The sequence below is a fragment of the Bos grunniens genome, chromosome 9 (genome assembly GCF_055505025.1).
Source record: "Bos grunniens cultivar Pamir isolate PY7600 chromosome 9, Bosgru_T2T1.0, whole genome shotgun sequence".
In the NCBI taxonomy this organism is placed as follows: domain Eukaryota; kingdom Metazoa; phylum Chordata; class Mammalia; order Artiodactyla; family Bovidae; genus Bos; species Bos grunniens.
The window spans coordinates 89,240,419-89,264,337 of NC_141173.1; the positions used below are offsets into that span (position 1 = coordinate 89,240,419).

Here is a 23,919-nt window from a genome sequence, read left to right on the forward strand (position 1 = left end):
ATAAAAATTAAAATCACAGCAACTAGAGAAAAGCCCACAAAGGAATGAAGACTCAGCACAGCCATAAATAAATGAACTTAAAAAAAAAAAAAAGAATTTCCAAGAGCATAATAACATTCAAAACAGTATATCCAAGTGATTGTTCCACTTTTCAAAGTTTCCATTAATTTGGTAGCATAAGCAGATGCAGATTTTGGAATTTTTTAATGTAATTATGCGCCTGATGAACTGGAGAGAAGGAAGGAGAAGTGTGTCTAGTTTCACTATTGATTTTCTATCTTTTATCCTGATTTATCACAGCTACCCCTTGTATGCATAAGGCATTGGTAGGAGTGACAAGAAGTTTTATTTTTTTTTAAAAGGCAGCTTCTAGAATTGAGATCAGCCCCCGAGAATACAGAATCTAAAGACATGGACCAAGATTAGGATGAGAGCTCTATAAAACGGAATAAAACAGTCAATCTGTCTTGTACACAATTCTAATAATTCTTGTTTTTTTTCGCTGGGTTCTTAATCACAAAAAAATAGTTGAAGTATCTTTTAATGTTAAAGACAACGTATAGCAGGCTAATATTAAATATTCACAGAGATTTATGTTAATAGAGGAACATAAAAATCTGTCAGTAATTTACAATGTATGTCTCTGTAGTGTCTTTTCTTGAGTAAATGGTGTTGACTTAAACCAGTTTTCAGCTTTAAAAAGTCCCAAGCATTTCACCTGGCAGTTAACTCAATATGAATTTGTTGAATTAATAGGTCAAAATACATTTTTTAATGTTGATTCTGGTGGCTCAGACAGTAAAGAATCTGCCTGCAGTGCAGGAGACCTGGGTTCGATCCCTAGGTTGGGAGGGTCCCCTGGATGAGGGAATGGCTACCCACTCCAGTCTTCTTGCCTGCAGAATCCCATGGATAGAGGAGTCTGGTGGGCTCCAGTCCATGGGGTCGCAGAAAGCCAGACACAAGTGATAGACTAACGCTTGATCTTCCCTGGAGTGAAGAAACTTTCCAGATGCCTTCAGGTACCCTCCATAAATGTGTCCTGAGAAATCCTCTCTTCATAGTGGGGAAATCATTCACTATATCTGGGTTCTAGTCACTCCATGGTGGGTGAAGAGCAGCCCAATTCAAGAAAACTGAGAAACCAAAGCTATATTGGCTTATTGGGGACTGCTTTTCAATTATATTCATTTATTTATTCATTTATAGTTAGACATATCTTGAGCAAAGTGGTGGGAGCTATGTTAAACTAGTTCTCTGTAAATAATTGCTTCTATAAAGTTTTCCACAGTGGCTGGTGACAAGTGGGGGAGATGTGTGTTCGTGCTAAGTCATTTCAGTCGTGTCCAACTCTGTGAGACCCTATGGACTATAGCCCACCAGGCTACTCTGTCCACGGGATTTCCTGGCAAGAATACTGGAGTGGGTTGCCATTCCCTCTTCCAGATCTTCCAGACCCAGGGATCAAACTTGTGTCTCTTCTGTCTCTTGCATTGGCAGGCAGGATCTTTACCACTAGCACCACCTGCGAAGCCCCCTGGGGGTGGGGTATATGTGTATATAAATTATATGAATGAAAGAATTAACCATTCCATCAAACAATGCCCCCAGCAAGCCTCATCTCCTGGTTCCCTCCCTTTGTTACTTTAGAGTAATCTTGATTTAAGTCAGTTTTAAATCTTGGCCAATTTTAAATCTTGGTAAATGAAACAGGGACTTCTCTGATAGCTCAGTTGGTAAAGAATCCACCTGCAATGCAGGAGACCCCAGTTCAATCCCTGGGTCAGGAAGATCTGCTAGAGAAGGAATAGGCTACCCACTCAAGTATTCTTGGGCTTCCCTTGTGGCTCAGCTGGTAAAGAATCTGCCTGCAATGTGGGAGACCTGGGTTCGATCCCTGGAGAAGGGAAAGGCTACCCACTCCAGTATTCTGGCCTAGAGAATTCCGTGGACTGTACGGTCCATGGGGTCGCAAAGAGTCGGACATGACCAGGTGGTTTTCACTTTCAAATGAAACAGACATATGAATAGCTGGCTTAATACTTAAACCCCAAAGCAATATATTCCTTAAAAGTTAGAATAGTAACAGTTGCCTATACACATAATGTATACCTACAGGAGGTTGGCCTTTAGTGGGGGGTGCCGTGCTGTGTGACCTGGGGAGGGAAAGTGTGGAGTCCTAACCACTGGACCACCAGGGAACTCCCTGACCTTTAAGCTTAATCTGTATGTTGAACTTTGTCTGCAGTTTCTACATGAGTGTTGGTTTATTAGCTACTCAGTAATTGAATATAATTATTAACTTTTCTAGTTTTCTATTTAATAATCAGCAAATGCAGGAGAGTAGGAGTTGGGCTCTTAGATGACTTAGGAATCTTGATGTAAGTAATTGCTTCTGAAAAAATAGACTTTATTTAAGGAAAATAAGTTATAAGTGGTAGTTTCAGGGGAGAAGAGGTGCTAGTGTTATGTGAAATTGTCTGAAGGTTTTGTATGGAGAAAATGATCTGTGGGTTAGAGTGTTGGTTTTAAATTCCGTTTTAAACACTCTAGTAATTATTGTGCTTTCAAGGGGCTATAGTCAAAGTTAACACTTGTGAACTATTGTTTTGGTGTGTGCACAAGATGCCCGGCTATGACTCTAACTTTTATTGGCAAATCTTGCGTGACCTGTGTTTCTGGAGAAGTAAGCATGAGACAGGCATACAAGTTCAGCCTGCTGTAACAGCAACGTGTACTTGTTTTTGAGAAATCTCAAACTGTTTTTATTAACTCTCTCAGGGAAATGACTACCACCAACTGCCCCCATGGGAGGAGATGCGCAGGGACACCTGCGTCCTGCTGTTTGGAGGAGACAGGGTTGCTGGCGAGGAAACGAGATATCGAGGTAACTGACAACCATGGACTGAGAAGTGCAAACTAGAGACCAGCGGCCTGCCTCTCCACGGCTGCCACCCATGCCACGACCCCGTGGACCGCAGCCTACCAGGCTCCTCCGCCTGCGGGATTTGCCAGGCAAGAGTACGGAGTGGGTTGCCATTGCCTTCTCCAGCAATTCTGAAGGCGTCTCCAGAACTCTGGAAAAGAAAACGTTGGTGGCTTGACTTGGAGCCTTGAGTGAGAAGCACAGTAATGCTGTGCTAGGCATATAACGGGCACTCGCTAAATACATGTTGAAAGAGTGAAGGAGTGAATAAGATTTGAATACATGTGCAATAGGTTGGGACATCCCATTGCTGGGGATAATACATAACAAAACCACTCTTCTTTACGAAAATAGCAAAGAGCAAATGTACACCACTATGTACAAAATAGATAGCCAACTAGGACCTACTATATAGCACAGGGAACTAAATTCAGTTTCTTATAATAACCTACAATGGAAAAGAATCAATGAATTACTTTGCTGTACACCTAAAACTAACACAACATTGTCAGTCAACTTGTAAATAAAAATTTTATTACATTTCAATAACATTTTTCAAAATTGATGAATAAATCAAAAAATAAAATTAATGAAGCATCTAAAAAATACAAAGAGTAATTCCCCAGTCTGTGAGTAAAATGGAAAGGATTCTTTGGTCAGTCTTAAAACCAAAGGAACTTAATGTGTGTGTTTGTCTGAAGCTCTAACACTTTGACCATCTGATGTGAAGGGCTGACTCACTGGAAAAGATTCTGGCTGGGAAAGACTGAGGGCAAGAGGAGAAGGGGACAACAGAGGATGAGATGGTTGGATGGCCTCACCGACTTAATAGACATGAGTTTGAGCAAGCTCTGGGAGACGGTGAAGGACAGGGAAGCCTGGCGTGCTGCAGCCCATGGGGTCACAAGGAGCTGGACACGACTGAGCAACTGAACAACAACTTAATGTGTGTTTGTGTGAATCTACAAAGGAGTCCATTATTCTTAATACCTCCTTATCATGGTGCTGTTTCAGGCAGAACAGGAAGTACTAGAACATGCACATTTCTTAAAGTAAGATTTTGCATTTAAAAACTAAGAATCTAAGCACTTCACAGCCTGAAAAATAAACACAAAGCAAACAATTGCTAGCCTAATCAGACATTGGCAGTGTCTTACTTTGCTTGTGGGTTGTACTTGCTGGCTTGAAATCTTTGACCTTGCAATCTCTTCTGAAAATTCAAAGACTAAGTGAGATGTGAAAAGCTTCAAGATTTTCCTAGGAACTGAATAAATATAATCTCACAGAATGGAAAGTTTTTATAGTATTTTTACTACCTAATGATACATTTTCATATGTGCTGACATTCAGTTCAGTTCAGTTCAGTTCAGTTGCACAGTCGTGTCCGACTCTTTGTGACCCCATGAATCACAGCACGCCAGGCCTCCCTGTCCATCACCAACTCCCGGAGCTCACTCAGCCTCATGTCCATCAAGTCGGTGATGCCATCCGGCCATCTCATCCTCCATTGTCCCCTTCTCCTCCTGCCCCCAATCCCTCCCAGCATCAGAGTCTTTTCCAATGAGTCAACTCTTCCCATGAGGTGGCCAAAGTACTGGAGTTTCAGCTTTAGCATCATTCCTTCCAAAGAAATCCCAGGACTGATCTCCTTCAGAATGGACTGGTTGGATCTCCTTGCAGTCCAAGGGACTCTCAAGAGTCTTCTCCAACACCACAGTTCAAAAACATCAATTCTTCGGCATTCAGCTTTCTTCACAGTCCAACTCTCACATCCATACATGACCACTGGAAAAACCAAAACATTGACTAGACGGACTTTTGTTGGCAAAGTAATGTCTCTGCTTTTGAATATGCTATCTAGGTTGGTCATAACTTTCCTTCCAAGGAGCAAGCGTCTTTTAATTTCATGGCTGCAGTCACCATCTGCAGTGATTTTGGAGCCCAGAAAAATAAAGTCTCACACTGTTTCCACTGTTTCCCCATCTATTTCCCATGAAGTGATGGACCAGATGCCATGATCTTCATTTTCTGATTGTTGAGCTTTAAGCCAACTTTTTCACTCTCCTCTTTCATTTTCATCAAGAGGTTTTTTAGTTCCTCTTCACTTTCTGCCATAAGGGTGGTGTCATCTGCATATCTGAGGTGATTGAGATTTCTCCCAGCAACCTTGATTCCAGCTTGTGCTTCTTCCAGCCCAGCGTTTCTCATGATGTACTCTGCATAGAAGTTAAATAAGCAGGGTGACAATAAACAGCCTTGACGTACTCCTTTTCCTATTTGGAAAGTCTGTTGTTCCATGTCCAGTTCTAACTGTTGCTTCCCGACCTGCATTTAGGTTTCTCAAGAGGCCGGCCAGGTGGTCTGGTATTCCCATCTCTTTCAGAATTTTCCACAGTTTACTGTGATCCACACAGTCAAAGGCTTTGGCATAGTCAACAAAGCAGAAATAGATGTTTTTCTGGAACTCTCTTGCTTTTTCCATGATCCAGCGGATGTTGACAATTTGGTCTCTGGTTCCTCTGCCTTTTCTAGAACCAGCTTGAACATCTGGAAGTTCACGGTTCACATATTGCTGAAGCCTGGCTTGGAGAACTTTGAGCATTACTTTACTAGCGTGTGAGATGAGTGCAATTGTGCGGTAGTCTGAGCATTCTTTGGCATTGCCTTTCTTTGGGATTGGAATGAAAACTGACCTTTTCCAGTCCTGAGGCCACTGCTGAGTTTTCCAAATTTGCTGGCATATTGAGTGCAGCACTTTCACAGTGTCATCTTTCAGGATTTGAAATAGCTCAACTGGAATTCCATCACCTCCACTAGCTTTGTGCTGACATTAATCACTCTCAAATAGGTTTTAACAGCATTTTTCCTTCTTAACATGCTAGGTGAGGTCTAAATGCACTTTTCACCCACATCCCTGAGAAGAAGAGAGAGCATGTTTTGAAGCTTCCCACAAAAGGGGAGTAACCTGTTGGGGAGTGATTCCAAAAGAAGGAATCTGCTCTTCCGACTACCAGCTGTGGATCTTTGAGGGCCTGATTTAACCTTTCTGGGCCTATTTTCTCTCACCATGTTGGTAACCTGAGAACAATAGGATCTCCACTGTAGTACTGCTCTAAGGATGAAATGTGATTGCACACACAAAGTGCACTCCCAATGTCTGGTACAAAGTACTCAAATGTTCCCTCAATAATTCAAAATTTAAGTCAAAATGGGTGGAATGCTTAAAAATTTGGAAAACCAACCATTTTGGAAATAGACTGCTTCTTAAATGACAGATTCCAGAGAAAGTGGCAGCTATGTACTCCTTTCAGATAAAATGATAAATTCAGAAAAATTGTATGTTGGATAACTAACCTATGGCTCCCCGGCCGTTTTACTACATGTAATTAATTAGGCACAGATATCCTGGTGCCCAACTGCTGTTTACATCAATTCTCCTGCCACTGAGTCCCAAATCTGGGTATGTATCTAGTATTGGGGCAATATTCCACAAGTTTCTTCATTTATAATGAGATTCTGTGAAAACCGAGGCGCTTAGTTGCGGGTTAAAACTGGGCTAATTTTTTTTTCCAGCCCCATTGCCTTCATGCTTACCTCCCGGATGATTCCGTTAACATTTTCATTTAGTTCAAATATATACCGACTGCCTGCTATATTCATACAACAAGCCTTCTTTTCAGGAGTAGGAAGGGACAGAATGCAAGGCCCTGATGTTGTTATTATTGAAAGACTTTATCTATGGAGAAACACTGACGGCAAATGAACAGATCCGTGTGATCCTGTTTCAGCCGTGCGCAAGCGAGAGGTGGCCTGGACTCCAGCATCATGCTCTTAAGGACAGGCACATTTCCAGTAACAGTCTCACTTCCCCAGTTTCCCCGGGGAAGGAGGGGAGCGGTGTTGCCGATGGCATCGCCTGATATCACTTGTTCTGGGTGATAGGAGAGCGTGGGGCCGCCTGGCCCACCTCATCCGTGGTCTGATTGCATTAACCTCTTGGTTCCCTGCTCCTGACACGTGAGGTGCCCTAATATGGTCAGACTCCGGCGGAGCCCAGGAGCGCTTGCCTTTCTCCGGCTCCCGGCGAGGAGGCAGGAACTCATGTTCAGAGGCAAGCAGTCCGAAGGAAGGAAAACGGGGATCTAGGTTCGCATCTGGGCCGGTTGAGAGTGGGCTGCAGCAGTAGCCTTGCCTCAGGTCATCCATCATTTAATAACCACCCCCGCCCAGCGACTCCGGTCTCCCCTGGGGGGCTCCCTTTTCTCGTTCTCCCCTCACTTTTGGGGAGGCACCCCTGGGTGGACTCGAGCTGCAGTCTTGATAGGAATGGGAGGCGCCTTGGGGGTCGAGGTGGGCGGCTCGCCAGGGCTCCGGCTTCTCGTCGGGTCCTAGCAGCCTGGGGGGAGATGCTGCTGCAAGGCGTGTCTGGGGCTGCGCTCATGTGATGAAGCGAGGGAAAAACAAGGGGGAGGAGGAGGAGGCAAAGAGGTGGCTTTTTTTTTTTTTTTTAAGGAGTTTGCCGCGAGCGCGTCTCCTTCATTCGCTGTCTGGGCGGGTTTGGAGAAGCACGGCGGGAGACTGAGGCGCTCTTGGGACTTCGCGAGTACACGGCTTCTGGCTCTTCTCCGCGTCCCTGCGATTTGGGGAAGGCGTTCACCAAGCGGCTAGCCACCGGAGAACCGCAGACGAGCCATGGGCGCCGGGAGCTCCACCGAGCAGCGGAGCCCGGAGCAGCCGGAGGCGGGGAGCGCGACGCCCGCCGAGCCGGAGCCCAGCGGCGGCGGCTCTGCGGCGGAGGCGGCGCCCGGCACGCCGGGAGACCCGGCCATCGCCCCTGCGGACCCCGCCACCAAGGTAGGGGCGCTCCGGGCCACCTGTCTGGAGGAGAGGAGGGTGGGGCGGAACGGCGGGGGTCTTTGGGGGGAGGGGGAGGGGGAGGTCCCCTCGATCTCCGCCTGCAGTAACTTCCTGGCCGGTCCAGCCCATCTGCAAACTCGGGAGCCTGAATCCCTCTTTCTAGGCTTTTCAGGGTTTTAGCGCCGGGGCGGGACCAAAGGATCCGCGAGCGCGGCGAGGGGGGCTCGCATCTTTGTCGTGGGTCTCCAGGGGAGGCGACTGCGCCATCCGCAGTAATAAAATTCGCCCGCTGCCCGCCGCTAACTGAGCCTTTCTCCACGCTCTTCCGGTGGAGGGACCCAACCCGACACCGGCGAGCTGCCTGTGGTGGGGGTGGGGGTGCGGGGGTGTCTGCGGAGCCCTGACCCCCGGCCAAACGTGTCGAGCCCCCCACCCCGTCTCCCTATGCGGAAAGTCAGCTGTTGGGCCGTGACGCGTGTTGCAGCCTGGCGACTCCGCCACCCGTGGGTTCCCCGCAGCGCACTGTCTTTGCTGCCGGCTGTGTCTGGAGCGACTGGGTTTGGTACCCAGTCCTCCTGCGGCAGGCGGCTGAAGCAGACGACACCGCCTTCCCGATGCAGAGAAAGCCTGGGGTGTAGCTCACTCGCCGCCAAAGAAAACCTGAGCCGACGCGGCATTTCCAAAAGGAATGACAGGGTTCGCAAACACGGCGGCGTCCTCCTTTTCGCTCAGTTCGCTGGACTCAGTGGGATAAACAAATACTGGAGGAGTAGTTAAAGTTCTCAAAGGATGCAGTCGAAGGCGTAAGGGAGTAGTCCCTGTCTATCCCGGTCTATGGAAGCAGTGCTGAACGTCCTAGACATTTTACATTTTATAGTCTTAGGTCTTCGAGGCTGCAATATTTATTCTTGGCAATTGCAGCCGCCCAGATTGTGACTTGTCCAGATCGTTGTTTTTTAGATCTGTTTTCCAGCATGTATGTTCATTGGCCAGGCTTCACCCCACCCATTTTGTGATAGTTTTATGGGAAGATGTGGGTAACCATACTTAATACTTAAAAAAAAGAGAGAGAGAAACGTGTTAAATTTGAGAATATACAGAGTACTTGAGGACCTTTAAGAGTTGTCTCAGGAAGTATAAGTGTAAGGGAAAAAAACCCCGGAAATCTAGGTAAAAATCACAGAATTACGACCTCATCGCCTTGACCTTTTAGCTGTGGTAGTCTAGATTACCTCTAGTCATTAACATATCTCCTTGTAAAACCCATGGTCCCTAGAGCTATAAATGCTTACCAGTGGCTACTGTGCCTGGAATGCCTAGATTCTCTAAGATATGCTTAAGAAATCTATTACCCTTTTGAGGTCTCAGTTATGTGTGTGTGTGTGTGTGTGTGTGTATACACACACACATATTTAGCTGCACCACGTCTTAAGTGCAGCATGTGGGATCTAGTTCCCTAACCAGGGATCCAACCCAGGGCACCCCCCGCCCCACCCCCAATTGGGAGCTCAGTGTCCAGACTTCACCGGACCACCAGGAAGTGCCTCAGTTATGCTTCAATATTTACTGTATCTCACTTTTTGATGTCAACTACTGTCAAAATGGCTGCATAACCAGTATTTAGAGTCCAGTAATAAAGATAATTTTAAGACATAATTGCTAAAAGCTTGCAGTTGGGGAACATTTTTTTCTTTGGCTTTTACCAGCCCTTCAGGTCTTAGTAACAGTTCACAGTAAGATATGGTACTTATTCTCTTCCCAATAAACTTCTGTGTATTCATTTAAAATATTGCTTCCTTTCTGTTCTCTTTATCTTCCTTCCATAACATCATCCTTCTTCCTCTTTCCTAGTCACAACCATCTTGAAACAGTGAGATGACCTCCTTTAAAAAATTACTTAAATGACATCCTGAGTATCATTGAACTTTCTGGCAGACTGCCCAGTTATCAATTTGTAGACAAATCAATACACTTACATGTACATGTTAGAAAACGTGTAGTTTTTCATTGCGACTAGCAAAATTTATTACTCAAGTTTTGAAGACCTAAGTCTTTTCAAAAGGACTCTCTAATTAAGAATGATTCAGCATGTAGCTTTTGTCTCCTTTCTTCACCCTGTTCAACCCTAATTTCAGACCTCTGAGTAATTGCATCTGCCATTCTGGGTTCCCATAGCACCATGGACCCTTCTTGCCAGCAGTTTCCATGTTTGTGAGTTTAGTGACTTGATGAGTTAAGTGTTCTTCTGGCTGCTGTGAATGCTCTACAAAGGCAGGAACCATACCTGGGTTTGCTCATAACAGGTATTGCTCCATGTATGGAGTGTGTGGCTGGCATGTAGGATGATCCTGGCACCTTGATTTTGATTGGAGACGGTCAAGTTGAGGAATACATTGGTCCATCTGCTTTCTTTTTAAAGCTTTTAATTTTGTATTGGGGTATAACAGATAAACAACCGTCTACTTTTTCTTTGACTTTATCATCATGATCTGTCTCACTTATCAGATAGTGACTCAGTCAACGTCAGTTCTGGTTATTCTCAGACCAGGTGAATATCTAGCAGAAAACTAAGATTTGGGAACTCAGTTTTCTTTTTCTTTAGAATGGCTTGTTTACCATTGCATTTCAAATTGCCTTTAATCTCAAGTAGACAAATGCATGATAAATGCAAGTGGCTCAAATGAGACCACTTCATACATTGAATTAGTGATGAATTACATCTTGAGCTTTTTTGATTGAGTCTGTGGACATCTGGGGAGGTTTAGACTAATACATCCCCCTCCCCCTAGCAGAATGCTGATCATTAATTAAAGGCTATTAGCAGATTTCCGCCCCCCCTCCACCCCCCGGTAAAACTTGATTACACAAGCCTGACATTTAGATGCGCTGAGACAAATCCTGATTTTATCTGTGATGTATTTTAATGGAAATAGAAGGAGTCTTATCTTCCGATCAATCTTTTACAATCTTTATATGTTAATTGTGAGGCAAAATGGCTTGATCGGTTATTTTCCAGGTTAAATTTTGCGAGTTTGCAGGGTACAGAAGATTAGACCACCTGAACACAGGTGGTAAACAAAGCCAAATGTTATTCCTCAATTGCCTGCTTTCATTCTAGTAGCAGCATCGGGTGGTGGTGGCCAGTGACGAACTTCCTTTTCTCTGACACATCTTGATCTCTGGAGCCAAGCTCCAGGCTAAATCTGGACAATCACAATCCTCTAAATTAACCCTTCTGTCTTTTCTGTTTAGTAACTTAGAGCTGGAAATAAAACAGTTCTCAGTTCAACAGAGTAAGGCCTGCGTCCCTGGAGGGTGGGGAGACTGAGACCCTTGTCAGTGCTTCAAGCTGTGGTTCCATTTGGCTGCGAGAGCTGTGACTCAAATAGATACATGCAAATAGAAGAGTCTATTGTCCTGATGAGTTAAGGATGTCTCTACCTTTTGTGCATTAAACAGACAATTGAGTCGGCCAGCTGCATTTCCTAATTCCCGTCCCAGCCTAGGGTACGTGCTGTTTCCCACTTGCCCCGTGTTTACTAAAGATGGGACTAGAGATGGCTGTCATGTGATTATGTCATTGGTTTTACGTGGAAAGGGCCAGAATTTAAGATTTCAAAAGAATTATATGTTAACAGAGTGATGTTTTCTGGGTGTGGCTGCCTGTATATGAATTTCCCTCAGATTATAAGAGGTGCTACTTGCTGATTAGAACACAGTCTGGAGATTGGAGTTGTGGGTGTGAAGATGGTCTGAGAGCCAGTGGGGGGGTGCATTGCCTTCCCTTGAATCCATTATAGGCTTTTAGGCTCTTAGATGTGTCAGATCAGCAGAGATTTCCACTTGAAATACTTCCCTGGGCGAAGGACAGCCTCCAAATGTGCATCCTCTCTGAATTCAGTGTGTGCCCACTAATCTCTGTGCCAGGATCACTTTAGACTACATTAAAAGGATGATTCCAGTTTGGTATCTTATAAGATAATTAATAAAATGGAAAGAAAATATTCTGTTTTAAAAGGCATTAAGAAATGATTTCATTTTCTTTATCATTTTAACAAATGTTCAGTGTTACAGAATACCAACGAAAGGAAAATCAGCTAAATATAATTCTTTATGTTATAGTCATTCAAGAAGTGAGAAATTAGAACTTACAGCAGTTAGTGATGTGAGAAAAATACTTCGGTACTTTTAGTGCAAGGAAACTATAAAACTAAATATCCTTGAAGCTAATTCTTAGTTCTCTCATACCCTAAAAAATTATAATTTAGGAGAAGTTTCATTTTTAAATAATTTAAAGAAAAATGTGAAAAAAGCTGGGTTTGGGAGGGAGATGCATTATATCTTGTGAATATGAAAGCTTATTTTCAATAAACTATTTTAAAATCTATAATTATAATTATTTGTCTTGTCTGTTTAGATTTTGGTTGATTCCTGCAAGTTAGTACCTTATTAAAGAATGTAAGAGTAGGGGTTTATACCTGTGATCCTACCTGTTAGTACATCTAATAAAAGGATTAAGGTGAAGATATTAATCTGTAATAATTTCAGTTATATATACATGTATATGTCTTATTATGAATAATTAAGTTTATTTATTTAAATCTGACTGTAGGCCTGACAGCATCATTCTTGAATCATAAAGGCTTTATTAAAAGATGATCAAAAGCACTTGCTTACTCTTATTAAAATGATTTATTTATTTATTTGGCTGCCCTGTATCTTAGTTGCGGCACTTGGAATCTTAACGTCTTCATTTCAGAACAGAGGATCTTTTTTTTCTAGCTGCCTCGTGCAAACTCTTGTTAGTTTCGGCTTGTGGGATCTAGTTCCCTTATCAGGGATTGAGCTGGTAACCTCTGCGTTGGGAGCCAAAGTCTTAGCTACTGGTTCACCAGGGAAGTCCCTAAAATGATTTTTATTTAAAGTCATTGCAGACAAGATTCATTTAATGTTTGTTTTTCTAAAAATGTTAATGGTTGAGAACTTATAATTTGTAGAGGATGATAAAAAGGGAACGTATCCTATTCCTCCCACCCCTGAAGTACTCACTGTTAACAACAGTTTGAAATCAATGTTGGTTGTTTCTTGCATATTCTTCTAAAACCTTTATGCCTGTGCAAGTGTATGAATAAGAATAGCCCGGTGTTTTCCTTTTAACAAATGAAATCCCAACACATAAATTCTGCAACTTTAGGGTTTGGCTGTCTTTTCATCAAAATATAAAGATCTCCCTTCGGTCTTATTGGCTACATGAATTTCTCATTTATGTACGGATTGAAGTACCACAATGATTTAACCAATCCCCTGTGTGTATATTTAGACTTTCCTAGTCTTGTTATACTAAATTGGCACACGGAATATCCTAGTTCAGACATCTTTGTACGTGTGCAAATGTATCTCTCGGAGAGATTCTGAAAGTAGGGTTGCTGGATCATAGGATTTCTATGCATTTTAAATTTTGATAATCCTTGCTAAATTTACTTGCCAAAGAGATTCAGCCACTTTGCATTCCTGCTCTGTGGAGATCGACACTCACTTTCCCATGCCTCAGTGGATAGCAGATTTTCTAGTCTTTGCCAATCTGTACCTCAGTTGGCACCTTGGATTCCCTCAGGGCACTTTTAGTTATGAAGTTGAGTGCCCTGTCAGGTGTACTGATTGTATGCGTTTCTTCTGTTCAGCACTTCATCAGGAACTCGACTGACTTTCAGAACATCATAGGCTATAGTTTGTTTACCTGTTGAGTTCTCACTTAGTCGTGTCTGACTCTGTGGCCCCAAGAACTGTGGCCCACGAGGCTCCTCCATCCATAGGATTTTCCAGGCCGGAATACTAGAGTGGATTGCGATTTCCTTCTCCAGGGGATCTTCGTGACCCGGGGATTGAACCTGCATCTCCTGCATTGGCAGGCGGATTCTTTACCACTGAGCCACCTGGGAACATAGTTAATTTTAAAAGACTTTCCCCTCCCAGAAATTAATCAGAATTGGGAAATAACAAGCTTAGAATAAAAACAAGGCTGAGGTATTGTTCCCTTTCCTTCCCAAATTAGTAAACTGGCTTTAATTTTATTTGCTTGGATCGACTTTGCAATGACCTACTTCTTTAGCTATCAATTTAAAAATTTCTCCTCTGGGAACAATCTAAAATCATCCAGTTGCCAGAAATTTCTTCATACATCTGATCCATGAAATGTTGGAATCAGGAATTGTGGGCAGTAGAAATTCACTTCCTGGGAAAACAGTAGTCCCCTCCCCTGGGCGCCGTTCTCAGTTCTCATAACAAATGACAGCCTGGCTCTGTTAACTGGAATAAATATGTTTTCCCAGAAAAACGTAGGTGTTCAAAGCACTGGAAACTACAGCGTCTTTCCCGGACACTTAGGCTTCTCTTAATGCAAGTATTTATTCAAGTTCAAAGGGTTTTGTCTTCCCTGCAGTTTCTTCATGATGTTGTGTAAATGAGAGAAGCCAAATTTTAGGAAGCGGAGATTACTATAAATTAGTGGCCCATCTGCTGTTTGTTATATGCAGGCATGCAAATTGTGGGCATCTGGAGAGATTACATTTTCTGTGGTTCCCAAACCTGGTTGTGTAGTTGAATCACCTGGGGAGCTTTTTAAAGACCCCACCCAGCCCCCTTCTAGATGATTCTATCAGAATCCCAGGCCATTCCAGCATCTGAGATTTTGTAGCCTTGATGCTCATCCGGGGTCCTGATTTGTCTGGTGTGGTTACCGTTGTCTGGAAGTGGATTACGGGGTGTCGGAGCTGAGGGAGGCAATGGAGAGGTGGCGGCAGCACCCACTGAGCGATGTTGGCACTCATGTGGGTGGCAGAGAGGCTTCCAGAAGAGCAAGGGGGAGAAAATAAAGGGAAACCTCTCCCCGACATAGTTTTACTCCTTTATTCTGCTGTCTTGAGACTATCCATGCTGCTAATATTAATAGTATTGTTCTTAATGGAATGTACTCTTCAAGGTAAATAGGTATGGAATCCAATGTTCTTTTCTTTTCTCTGAGCCAGGATCTACTTGTCAACGTTAACTTTTTTGTTCCCCCCCTCGCCCCATGCCTCTTAACTGTCGTCCCTCATTTATCATGTTGAAAACGTCACTTGAGTTGGTAGGCAGTAGCTGTTGGCTTCATTTATGGCCTTTGGCTGGGCTGAATGTCGGGTGAAGAGATCTTAACACCTAACCAAGTCGTTGAGGATGAGCCCAGAAGAGGGCTGTCTGGCTTTCCGCACCACGTAGTTGCCGTTCTGTCTTGATTTCATTAACATTTCTCTGCTGGCTCCTGTATTCCTGGAACTGGGGATACAAAGAAGAGAGAAATCCAAGAGCTTGGTGCTTAAAAAAGAGTCAAAGTGCTCCCTTTCATGTATTCGTCTCTTCGCTCCATTAAAAGGGATTATAATTTTCTGTCTAGAGGAAGAGGTCTAAATTCATTTTCCATACAGGACACTGTTCTCCAGTACCATTGATTAAATAGTCTCAAGTTTCCGTATTCACATATATGTTTATTGATTTTCTTTTACTTTAAAATGTTTCCTACTCTGTTTATTTGTACACGTTGTTAAAAGCATTAAGAGAGTAGCTAAAAATCTAATCGATTCTAATGGCAGATCCACGGTTTGAAATATTTGTATATTTTACATCTTCAGGTACTGTTAGGGCGTGCCCTGGTCTCATGGCTATGGTAAGTTTAGTGAAAAGGAAGTGTTAGTTTGGTCAGTTGTGTCTAACTCTTTGTGACCTCATGGTATGTAGCTTTCCAGGCTCCTCTGTCCATGGGATTTCCCAGGAAAGAATACTGGAGTGGGTTGTCGTTCCCTTCTCAAGGGGATTTTCCCAACCCAGGGATCGAACCCAGGTCTCCCGCATTGCAGGCAGATTCTTTATTGTGTGAGCCACCAGAGAATAAATAGATACATACTAAAAAGTGGGGAACCTGTGTTGTCTTCAGAAGTGAATTTATTTTCTTGGTATATAATAATATTATTCATTAAAAATAATCACTCAAGTATTTCCTAACCACTTACGCTATGAAAGGCCCTGGTTCTAGATGCTTCAGGAGGTAAATAACACAGCATTATCCTTGAGCACCTCATGATCTAGGTGAGGTAAGGGGTCCCCAACCTTTTTGGCACCAGGGACTGGTTTCGTGAAGACAGTTTTTCCACCGACCGGGGGTGGGGGGTGGGGATGGTTTGGGGTGACTCGAGTACGTTACATTTAGTGTGCGCTTTATTTCTAACCTAACGCCATCACTGATGGGACAGCAGATAACCGGTCCCGGGCCTGGAGGTTGGGGACTCCAGCTTTAGAGGAAAGATTCAATAACAAAGATTCAAATAAGTTGGGCAGGCAACAGAACTGCCCTTAGTTGGTACGTGTCTGTTCAGTGAATTGTCTGGATAGCCGATGTGCAAAGAAAAGACGATTTCGCCAAGTGTCACAAGCAGATAAAGGCCATATTAGTCAGAAGGCTGGAAAGCACAGGGCATATGAAGGAGCTGAATGTTTGTAAGAGGATAATGGGAAGAATTGCAGGCAATTATGGTAAGAGCTCGGAGAAGGCAATGGCACCCCACTCCAGTACTCTTGCTTGGAAAATCCCATGGATGGAGGAGCCTGGTAGGCTGCAGTCCATGGGGTTGCTAAGAGTCGGACACGACTGAGCAACTTCCCTTTCACTTTTCACTTTCATGCATTGGAGAAAGAAATGGCAACCCACTCCAGTGTTCTTGCCTGGAGAATCCCAGGGAAGGGGGAGCCTGGTGGGCTGCCATCAATGGGGTCGCACAGGGTCGGACACGACTGAAGTGACTTAGCAGCAGCAGCAGCAGGATGGTAAGAGCTGCACAGGCTGCAGAGCGCCGTCCAAGTGGAGGCTTCTGATAAAAAGAAAGCCATGAGGCAGACCCTTTCACACTCAGCAGAGAGGACACCCCTAGGAGTGTAAGGGGCAGATATTAACCTGAGCGATGGGATGGGTACAGAGTGTAGGCTCAGCACAGGGGCAGCCAAAAACAGCTGAGACTTCAAGGCTTGGAATATGGAGTGCTCCATTTTCTCCAGTAGACAAAGATGTTCCCCTCCTGATGTCGTTTTCAGTTGTTTATTTCTGTAGCCAACCTTGCCAAACAACGACTTATACCAGGTGTATCTTTAGAAGAGAGAACGTCACTTGACAGTTATAGCCCCCCCCTTTTTTTAACGTAAGGAAGAAGTTTGCATCAGAGTCTAGGAAAACGACAGAGAGCATCTGTGAGATCAATAGTGCGTCTCTGAGTAGTGACCTGCGTTAGCCCAGATCACAGGCACTGTGAGCAATCCAGATTGGCGGAGTGGGGAGCTCCTAGGGAAGGTTAATATCACAGGGTAAGAGCTGGTAGCTGGAGAGAGATGAGATGAGATGAGAGTGGTAGCTGGGGAGAAGGTGGAACCAATGAATGATAATCAAAGAGAACACTAGATAAAACAGATGGCATTGGGTCGAATAGCCATTGCGTCACTGCTTCATCAGGCGACAGTGACTAGTTTATCCCCGCATCTGAGTCCACCTAAAATGAAAGAGGCTGATGGTGGACTAGCATCTCTTCCATTTGTAAGCAAAGAATCTAGGTGGCTTGGGGAATGTTTATCTTCACTTTCAAAGAAGACATTTCTCCTTCGCAGTTTTTTCCACCTCCAGCATATGCCCTCTGGTGTGTCATTCGGAGGACGATTTATGGTTTGCTATTTTTCTTCATGTCTGAGCGTATGATTTCTTATTGAATCAAGCCATTACATAAGGCTCTGGGTTTTGTCTGCCTCGTGATCAATTTTCTGTCCTTACTCCTGATATTGACCATCCTTATTGAAGACATGTTTCATTACATCCTTGATAGTTTTACTTGCTCTTTGAAATACATATTGCTGTGACGCACAGAGCAATAACAAAACATAAAACAATGTTGGTGTATGTTATGGTGCTTAGCCTTTCTTTATTTTTTTACATTTTCAGTTCTGGGTGCTACTTTTTCACTATGGTAACAAACTGCTTGTATAATGCTTCTTAAGGAACATTTGTTTGAAATTATCCTTCACTTGGGTATGTATGTAAAGCAGTCTTATTCCACACCTGTAACCCTGAATGCTATGCAAAGTTCAGCCTTAGATGTGGTTAGATTTGCAATGACTATATACTGCTATACCAACTGGGGTGGAAATGAGGGGATGGAGAAAGGATTGCAATCTACAAGAAATTGCTAAGGATTAGACAGTTTTTCGGTGATGAATTTTTCTTAATTATTTCAGAGGCACATCTAACCAATATTTAGACATGAGTTAATGACTCCTGTAGTGTTAATCTAAATATCTGAATGGAAATTTTTGTTCTTGTTCTGCTCTGTTTTATATGAAGTCAGTTACTGAAAAGCAGTGGAAAATGTTACCAGTAAACTTTACTAAATCAGTCCTGATTATCAAGGTTTTTTTTTTCCCTCCGATCCTGACAAAAGCTAGTATATGAAATTTTAAATAAAAAATACTTGGCAGTCATGAGGCCAAAACTCAAATTAATTTGGTTTTATAACTGATTTTTTTTTTTTAACCTTCAGGAGTTTGTTTCCTTTAAATTCAGTTTGATGGCAGTGTTAGATCTGTCTGTTTTGCTTATAATATAGGAAATTTGTTTTGCTTTGATTAAAATGCAGATTGATTGTTCTTTTGTTATTAATTTTTGCTGTTAAAGACACACTAAGGTCTTTCAAAATGCTCAAAAGGTTTTTGTCCTAAATGGAGCTAAGAGCACCCTCAGTGTTATCTAGAATTGCAACAGTGACAGAGGTTTCAAGTCACTTCTGGAACTGTGCCTGATAAACAGTCCTCCAGGACAGAGGAATTCAAAGAATGCTGGAGTATTCAGGGAAGTAGGTCATGGTTTAAAGCGTTACATTTGTCAGAGAAAGGTTCTCAAGCAGTCCCTGTGATCACTGGATCCCTGCTAATTTCTTACTCAGGGTTCTTTAGTCTTAGGCAAATTAGGTGTCTAAATTAACTTGTTAGTCTCTGGGAGGGCTGGACTAAAAGTAACAGATTCCCCACATGCATGTGCTCTCCCAACACCAAAAATAAAGAGCTAGGGCTATAGATGGGCTCAGACAGTAAAGAATCCACCTGCAATGTGGGAGACCTGGATTCGATCCCTGGGTTGGGAAGATCCCTTGGAGAAGGGAACAACTATCCACTCCAGTATTCTTGCCTGGAGACTCTCATGGACAGAGGAGCCTGGTGAGCTACAGTCATGGTGTCGAAAAGAGTCAGACATGACTGAGCGACTTTCACAGGGCTATATACGAGCGACCAGAAAATCACAGGAGTGGTAAGTGTTTTTTTTTAATTGCACAATCCTGGAGTAAAAATGTTTTGAAAATGCAAAATAAATAATGCAAAAAATATTTTGCATTTAAATGTTTTAAAGATGCAAAATAAATAAGCAAATATTTATTTTGCATATTTTAAAAGTGTTTTAAGAAACAAATAAATTTCATACAGCCAGATGAAAAAAAAAAAAGAGTAAATAGGCAGATGATGTGTAAGTATATTTCGAAAAATTGGAGTACCTTTTAAGTGAGCTGGGGGTCTGTATTTGCCACCAGGATTAAGGACAGTGGGGACCCGCTGATCCCCTATGTGTGGCCATAATGCCCATAGTCTCTTGTGGACTTAAATTTGTGGAAACCATTTCTTGCTGTGAATTGTTGCTGAGTGCCAGATGAAGAGGCACTAATAAGACAGGGTTCAAAGGCAAGAGAAAGCACATCCTGGGGTACCAAGAAAGGTGGCACAGAGGAAGCTATGGACTGAGTGTGTCCCTGAAGCTCATATGGTGAAACTCTAATCCCCAGTGTGATAGTATTAGGAGACGGAGTCTTCAGGAGGTAATTAGGTCATGAGGGTGGAACCCTCATTAAGGAATTAGTGCCCTTATAAGAAGAGACCCCAGAGCGCTTACATCCCCTCCCCACCCTCAAGTGGTACCCTCTACAAAGCAGGTAGAGAACTCCTACGAGACCGAAATCAGCCTGCACCTTAATCTTGGACTTCCAGCTTCCAGAACTCTGAGAAAGAAATGTTTATCATCTTGGCCACTCAGGTTATGGTAATTTTTCATAGTAATCAAACTAAGACAGAGGAAATGGAATTTATGGTGAACTGCTGACGAATGGAGATGCTTAGGAGGAGGCAAGGAAATAATTAAATAATTTTAATATAATAAAAGTAATAAAGTAAGGGGGCAAGAGAGAACCTCACCATCTTGGAAGAAATACTGAGTGAAAAATAGTCTAGGAGAAGTTGGCTTAAAGATTTCTTTTTGGAGGACTTCCCTGGTGGTCCGGTGGGTAAGACTTCACGTTCCAATGCAGAGGGCGTCAGGGTTTGATCTTTGATTTGGGAACCAAGATCCCACATGCCATGTGACCCTGAAAACAAAAAATAAAACAGAAGGAAGCAATATTGTAACAAATTCAGTAAAGACTTTAAAACGGTCCACATCAAAAAGATTTCATTTTTTAACTACAGGACTTTTGCAGAAACTTTTAATATGTTATTATTAATTATGCCTCTCCTAAAGGGGACATATAATATGCATCTTTACCCAAATGCAATTGGGAAATGCCAGGCTAGTGAAGACACAATTAGAAAACAGTGATTGTGAGAAGCCAGGAGAGGTATCTGTGGCTCTGCCTTGGAGAATTTGAATACCGGCATGGGACTTATGCATTACTTGAAATTGGCAGTGTGAAACCAGTAATTAATTGAGGTCTACATCTCCATTTGTTCGGATGGAGGTGAGGACTTAACTTTATTTCAAATCTGAGACCTCGAGAATAATTCTGAGATATTAAGGAAATTTGTTCTCTTTTGGGGGAGGGGAACAAGCAGCATGGATTTTCATTTCATTCATACAAAAATTATTTCCTTTTATATCCAACGTTTAAATGAAATAAATGTAGAGAGATTCTTACTCTGATTAAATGAAAATAAAGGATATATCCCAGCTTTTAAATGTACATTATTTGGAAAATGCCTCAGATTATCCTAAGATGAAATATTTCATATTTTTATGTCCTTATTAAGTTAGGTCTAGAATTCCTGATGTATTTGGTGGGGGTGGCAGGGAAAGAGAAAGAAGTAGAAAATTGAGCGACAGTAGGATCATTGAAAATTTGGAAACTGAATATACTTTGGGTTCACTTCATTTTTCAAATAATCTAGATAGTTTGCATATTAGACTTAGTTTTTATTTTCAATGTGTGGTGAGTCCAATAACCCATCGGCTCAGTTTCTGTGGCACTTAATTAATTACCCATAGGGCTGAACATCCTAGCACAAGCGACATTATGTCCTAAAACTCTCCCTTAACCGTATTTTCTGGGGCCAAAGACAATTGGACTACTGTGGAGTTAAATGCTGTAAATTATTGTGTTCCTCAAACCCTCTCCAGCGCCTGCAGTGAATACTGGAGGTATTGTAACTGTATGTGAACTTGAACGAAGATCAGGCGAAGGTCAAAACAGAGCCTTCTTGAATGGAGCTACAAATTCTTCTTCTGGCAAATAAGAGTAAAGGGAAATGTCACCCGCTTGTTGCTTTTTATGGTCATGAAGAGGGAAAAAATCCCCGAAGCCTCTGATTCCTTTGCTATGAGCTGACCAAGCTGGCTTATTTCGGCTTCGGATAAGAAGCTGAGACGCACACTGATTTATTTTTTCCTTGAGTCTGATCAAAGCAAATCAAAGCAAATAACAGCATCCTGGGAGTGTAACGAAATTTTTGAGAAAGTCGCTTCTTTGGAAAGCCTAAAAATCAATATTCTTGTAAGATTGCTTCAGGCCATTTAAGTGGGAGCAACTCAATCTAGGCATAAAATGATGATTCCTGCTTCTTAGTAAACATTTACTAATACTGTACTTATTTTAAAAATTAGTTCACATAGAAATATGGTTGATGTCCCCACGCAGCGGCCCCTTTCTTCAGTGTGACTTCTTGTGCTTGTGCTCACACAAAGCGTGAATGTCCTGTGAGTGAAAGGGGAGCCTGGCTGTGTCAGCTTTGTGTCCTCTGCCGATGTTCAAGGGCTCTTCCCACAGTTATTTGACTGTGTGTTTCTGGCTTGATTACAAGGGTGAAAACTGTAGGGGATTAACTAAGGCCTAAACCTTAAGGATCAGGCATATGTAGAAATATGAAAAAAATATAGTCCCTTCTCTCACCGTCAGCTCACTGACGTTTGTTGGGTGTGAGTACTGTTAGGTATCAGACGGTTTTGGAGGGCACTTGCCCATCTTTTTTCCTATCTTATTTTTCAGTCATAACTTCTATGAGGTAAGTGGTATCATTCTCACTTTAAAAGGGTGCCAGCAAAGTAAACATTTATGAAACTTTTGATTCACTAACTCTTAAAAAAAAAAAAAGATTATTTATTTGGCTGTTCTGGGTCTTCGTTGCAGCACGTGGGATCTAGTTTCCCTGATCAGGGATCGAACCCAGGCCCCCTACACTGGGAGTGCAGCGTCTTAGCCACTGGACCATCAGGGAAGTCCCACAGTTCACTGACTCTTGAGGTCTTCTGGTTTCATCAGCTCCTTGGGTTGAGGCTGGTGGGAACGAAACCACTGTGATGTGAACCTGGCCTTGGCTGTGATGCTGAGGAGGAGACAGCTCCTGATACACTAGACCCTCCTCAGGTCCCGGGACTTTCTGCCTCTCTAGGTGTTTTAGGATGTATCGCTCTATCTGCTGTCAAGTAAATGGCAAACGATTTATCTTTGTGGGCCATCCAGTTATTTCAAAGCCTGTCCTCATTCTTCCCATTCCCTCCTGATGGGAAGATAGCTGATGCCAGCCTGTAAGAGCTCCTTGGGTTTGGAGCCAAGTCATGACCTAAAGAATCATCTCCGCTCATTTTTCTCTTCCATTTGGGTGTAACTGAATGCCAGGCACCTATAGCCACCGTCTTCTCCCTTCTCATTCTGCTCGGTCATCCTGACCTCCCAGCACATCATCTGTCTGTCCTGCTGTACCCGTGTAAACCCTTTTCTGTATCGTCCCTAAGGATCATCCCCTGGCTAATTTGTCCATCCCGATCAGGGCTTTGTCCAGCTGGGATACTGTCCTCTCCCGGGGTTTTAACACCCCATTATATCCACCAAGTGTCAGTCTCACACATGCATCTATCTGTTGGACAAGTTCACCTCAAAAACAGTGTTTTCTTCTGTCCCCTTTGCCTGCCTCTTCTTCCCATAAGGGAACTCTCTCTCTAGTGCCTTCAGCATCTTATAGAAGAGTGAATGGTATCACTGTCTTACTGGCTCTTTCATTTGCCAGTATCTAGGCCATCTGGGGCTTCCTAGGTGGCTCAGTGGTAAAGAAACTGCCAGCCAATGCAGGAGACCCAGGTTTGATTCCTGGGTGGGGAAGATCCCCTGGAAAAGGAAGTGGCAACCCTCTCCAGTGTTCTTGCCTGGGAAATCCCATGGACAGAGGAGCCTGGCAGGGTACAGTCTGTGGGGTCACAAAGAGTCAGGCATGACTGAGCGACTATGCAGCAACAGCAGAGCGTGCAGGCCATCATGAAGTCCCATTGGTTCTAGAGCTGCTTCCTCAGACCTTTGTCTCAGCTTCCCTGGTGGCTCAGACGGTAAAGAATCTGCCTTCTATGCAGGAGACCTGGGTTCGATTTCTGGGTTGGGAAGATCCCTTGGAGGAGGGCATGGCAACCCACTCTAGTATTCTTGCCTGGAGAATCTGCATGGACAGAGGAGCCTCGTGGGCACAGTCCATGGGGTTGCAGAGAGTCAGACATGATTGAATCTAAGCACAGGCACATGCCATGTACTGCAACATTAGTCTTCAAACTAGTCTTCCTGCTTCTAGCCATTTTTCTGTGTGTATGACTGCTTTATAGATACAGTTAGATGGTAGAAGTACCTGGAATTCTGTGATCTGGTGGGGCAGGGGGGCTCTACTTGCAGTTGTATTTGTGCTTCCAGACTTTTCCTCTTTGCCCCACTTACACACCCATGTATTTATTATCCTTTATTCCTAACGTTGCATCTTGAGGGTTGGAAAAGATAAAAACCAAC

The 23,919-nt window shown here is 43.2% G+C and overlaps 1 protein-coding gene and 1 long non-coding RNA gene across 2 annotated transcripts in view; both read left to right on the plus strand.

The window, feature by feature from the left end:
- Positions 1-2,328: 2,328 nt before the first annotated feature.
- LOC147366342 (uncharacterized) lies at positions 2,329-3,541 on the plus strand. The gene is made up of 2 exons (XR_015133324.1): positions 2,329-2,381; positions 2,782-3,541. It is a non-coding gene; the product is annotated as an uncharacterized LOC147366342 (long non-coding RNA).
- A 3,923-nt stretch (positions 3,542-7,464) lies between these two features.
- AKAP12 (A-kinase anchoring protein 12) overlaps positions 7,465-23,919 on the plus strand; it is a 118,872-nt gene continuing 102,417 nt past the window's right edge. The window contains exon 1 of the mRNA XM_086318321.1: positions 7,465-7,780. Coding sequence (XP_086174447.1) covers positions 7,619-7,780 — 162 coding nt within the window. The 5' untranslated portion in view covers positions 7,465-7,618. The remainder of the gene's footprint in view (positions 7,781-23,919) is intronic.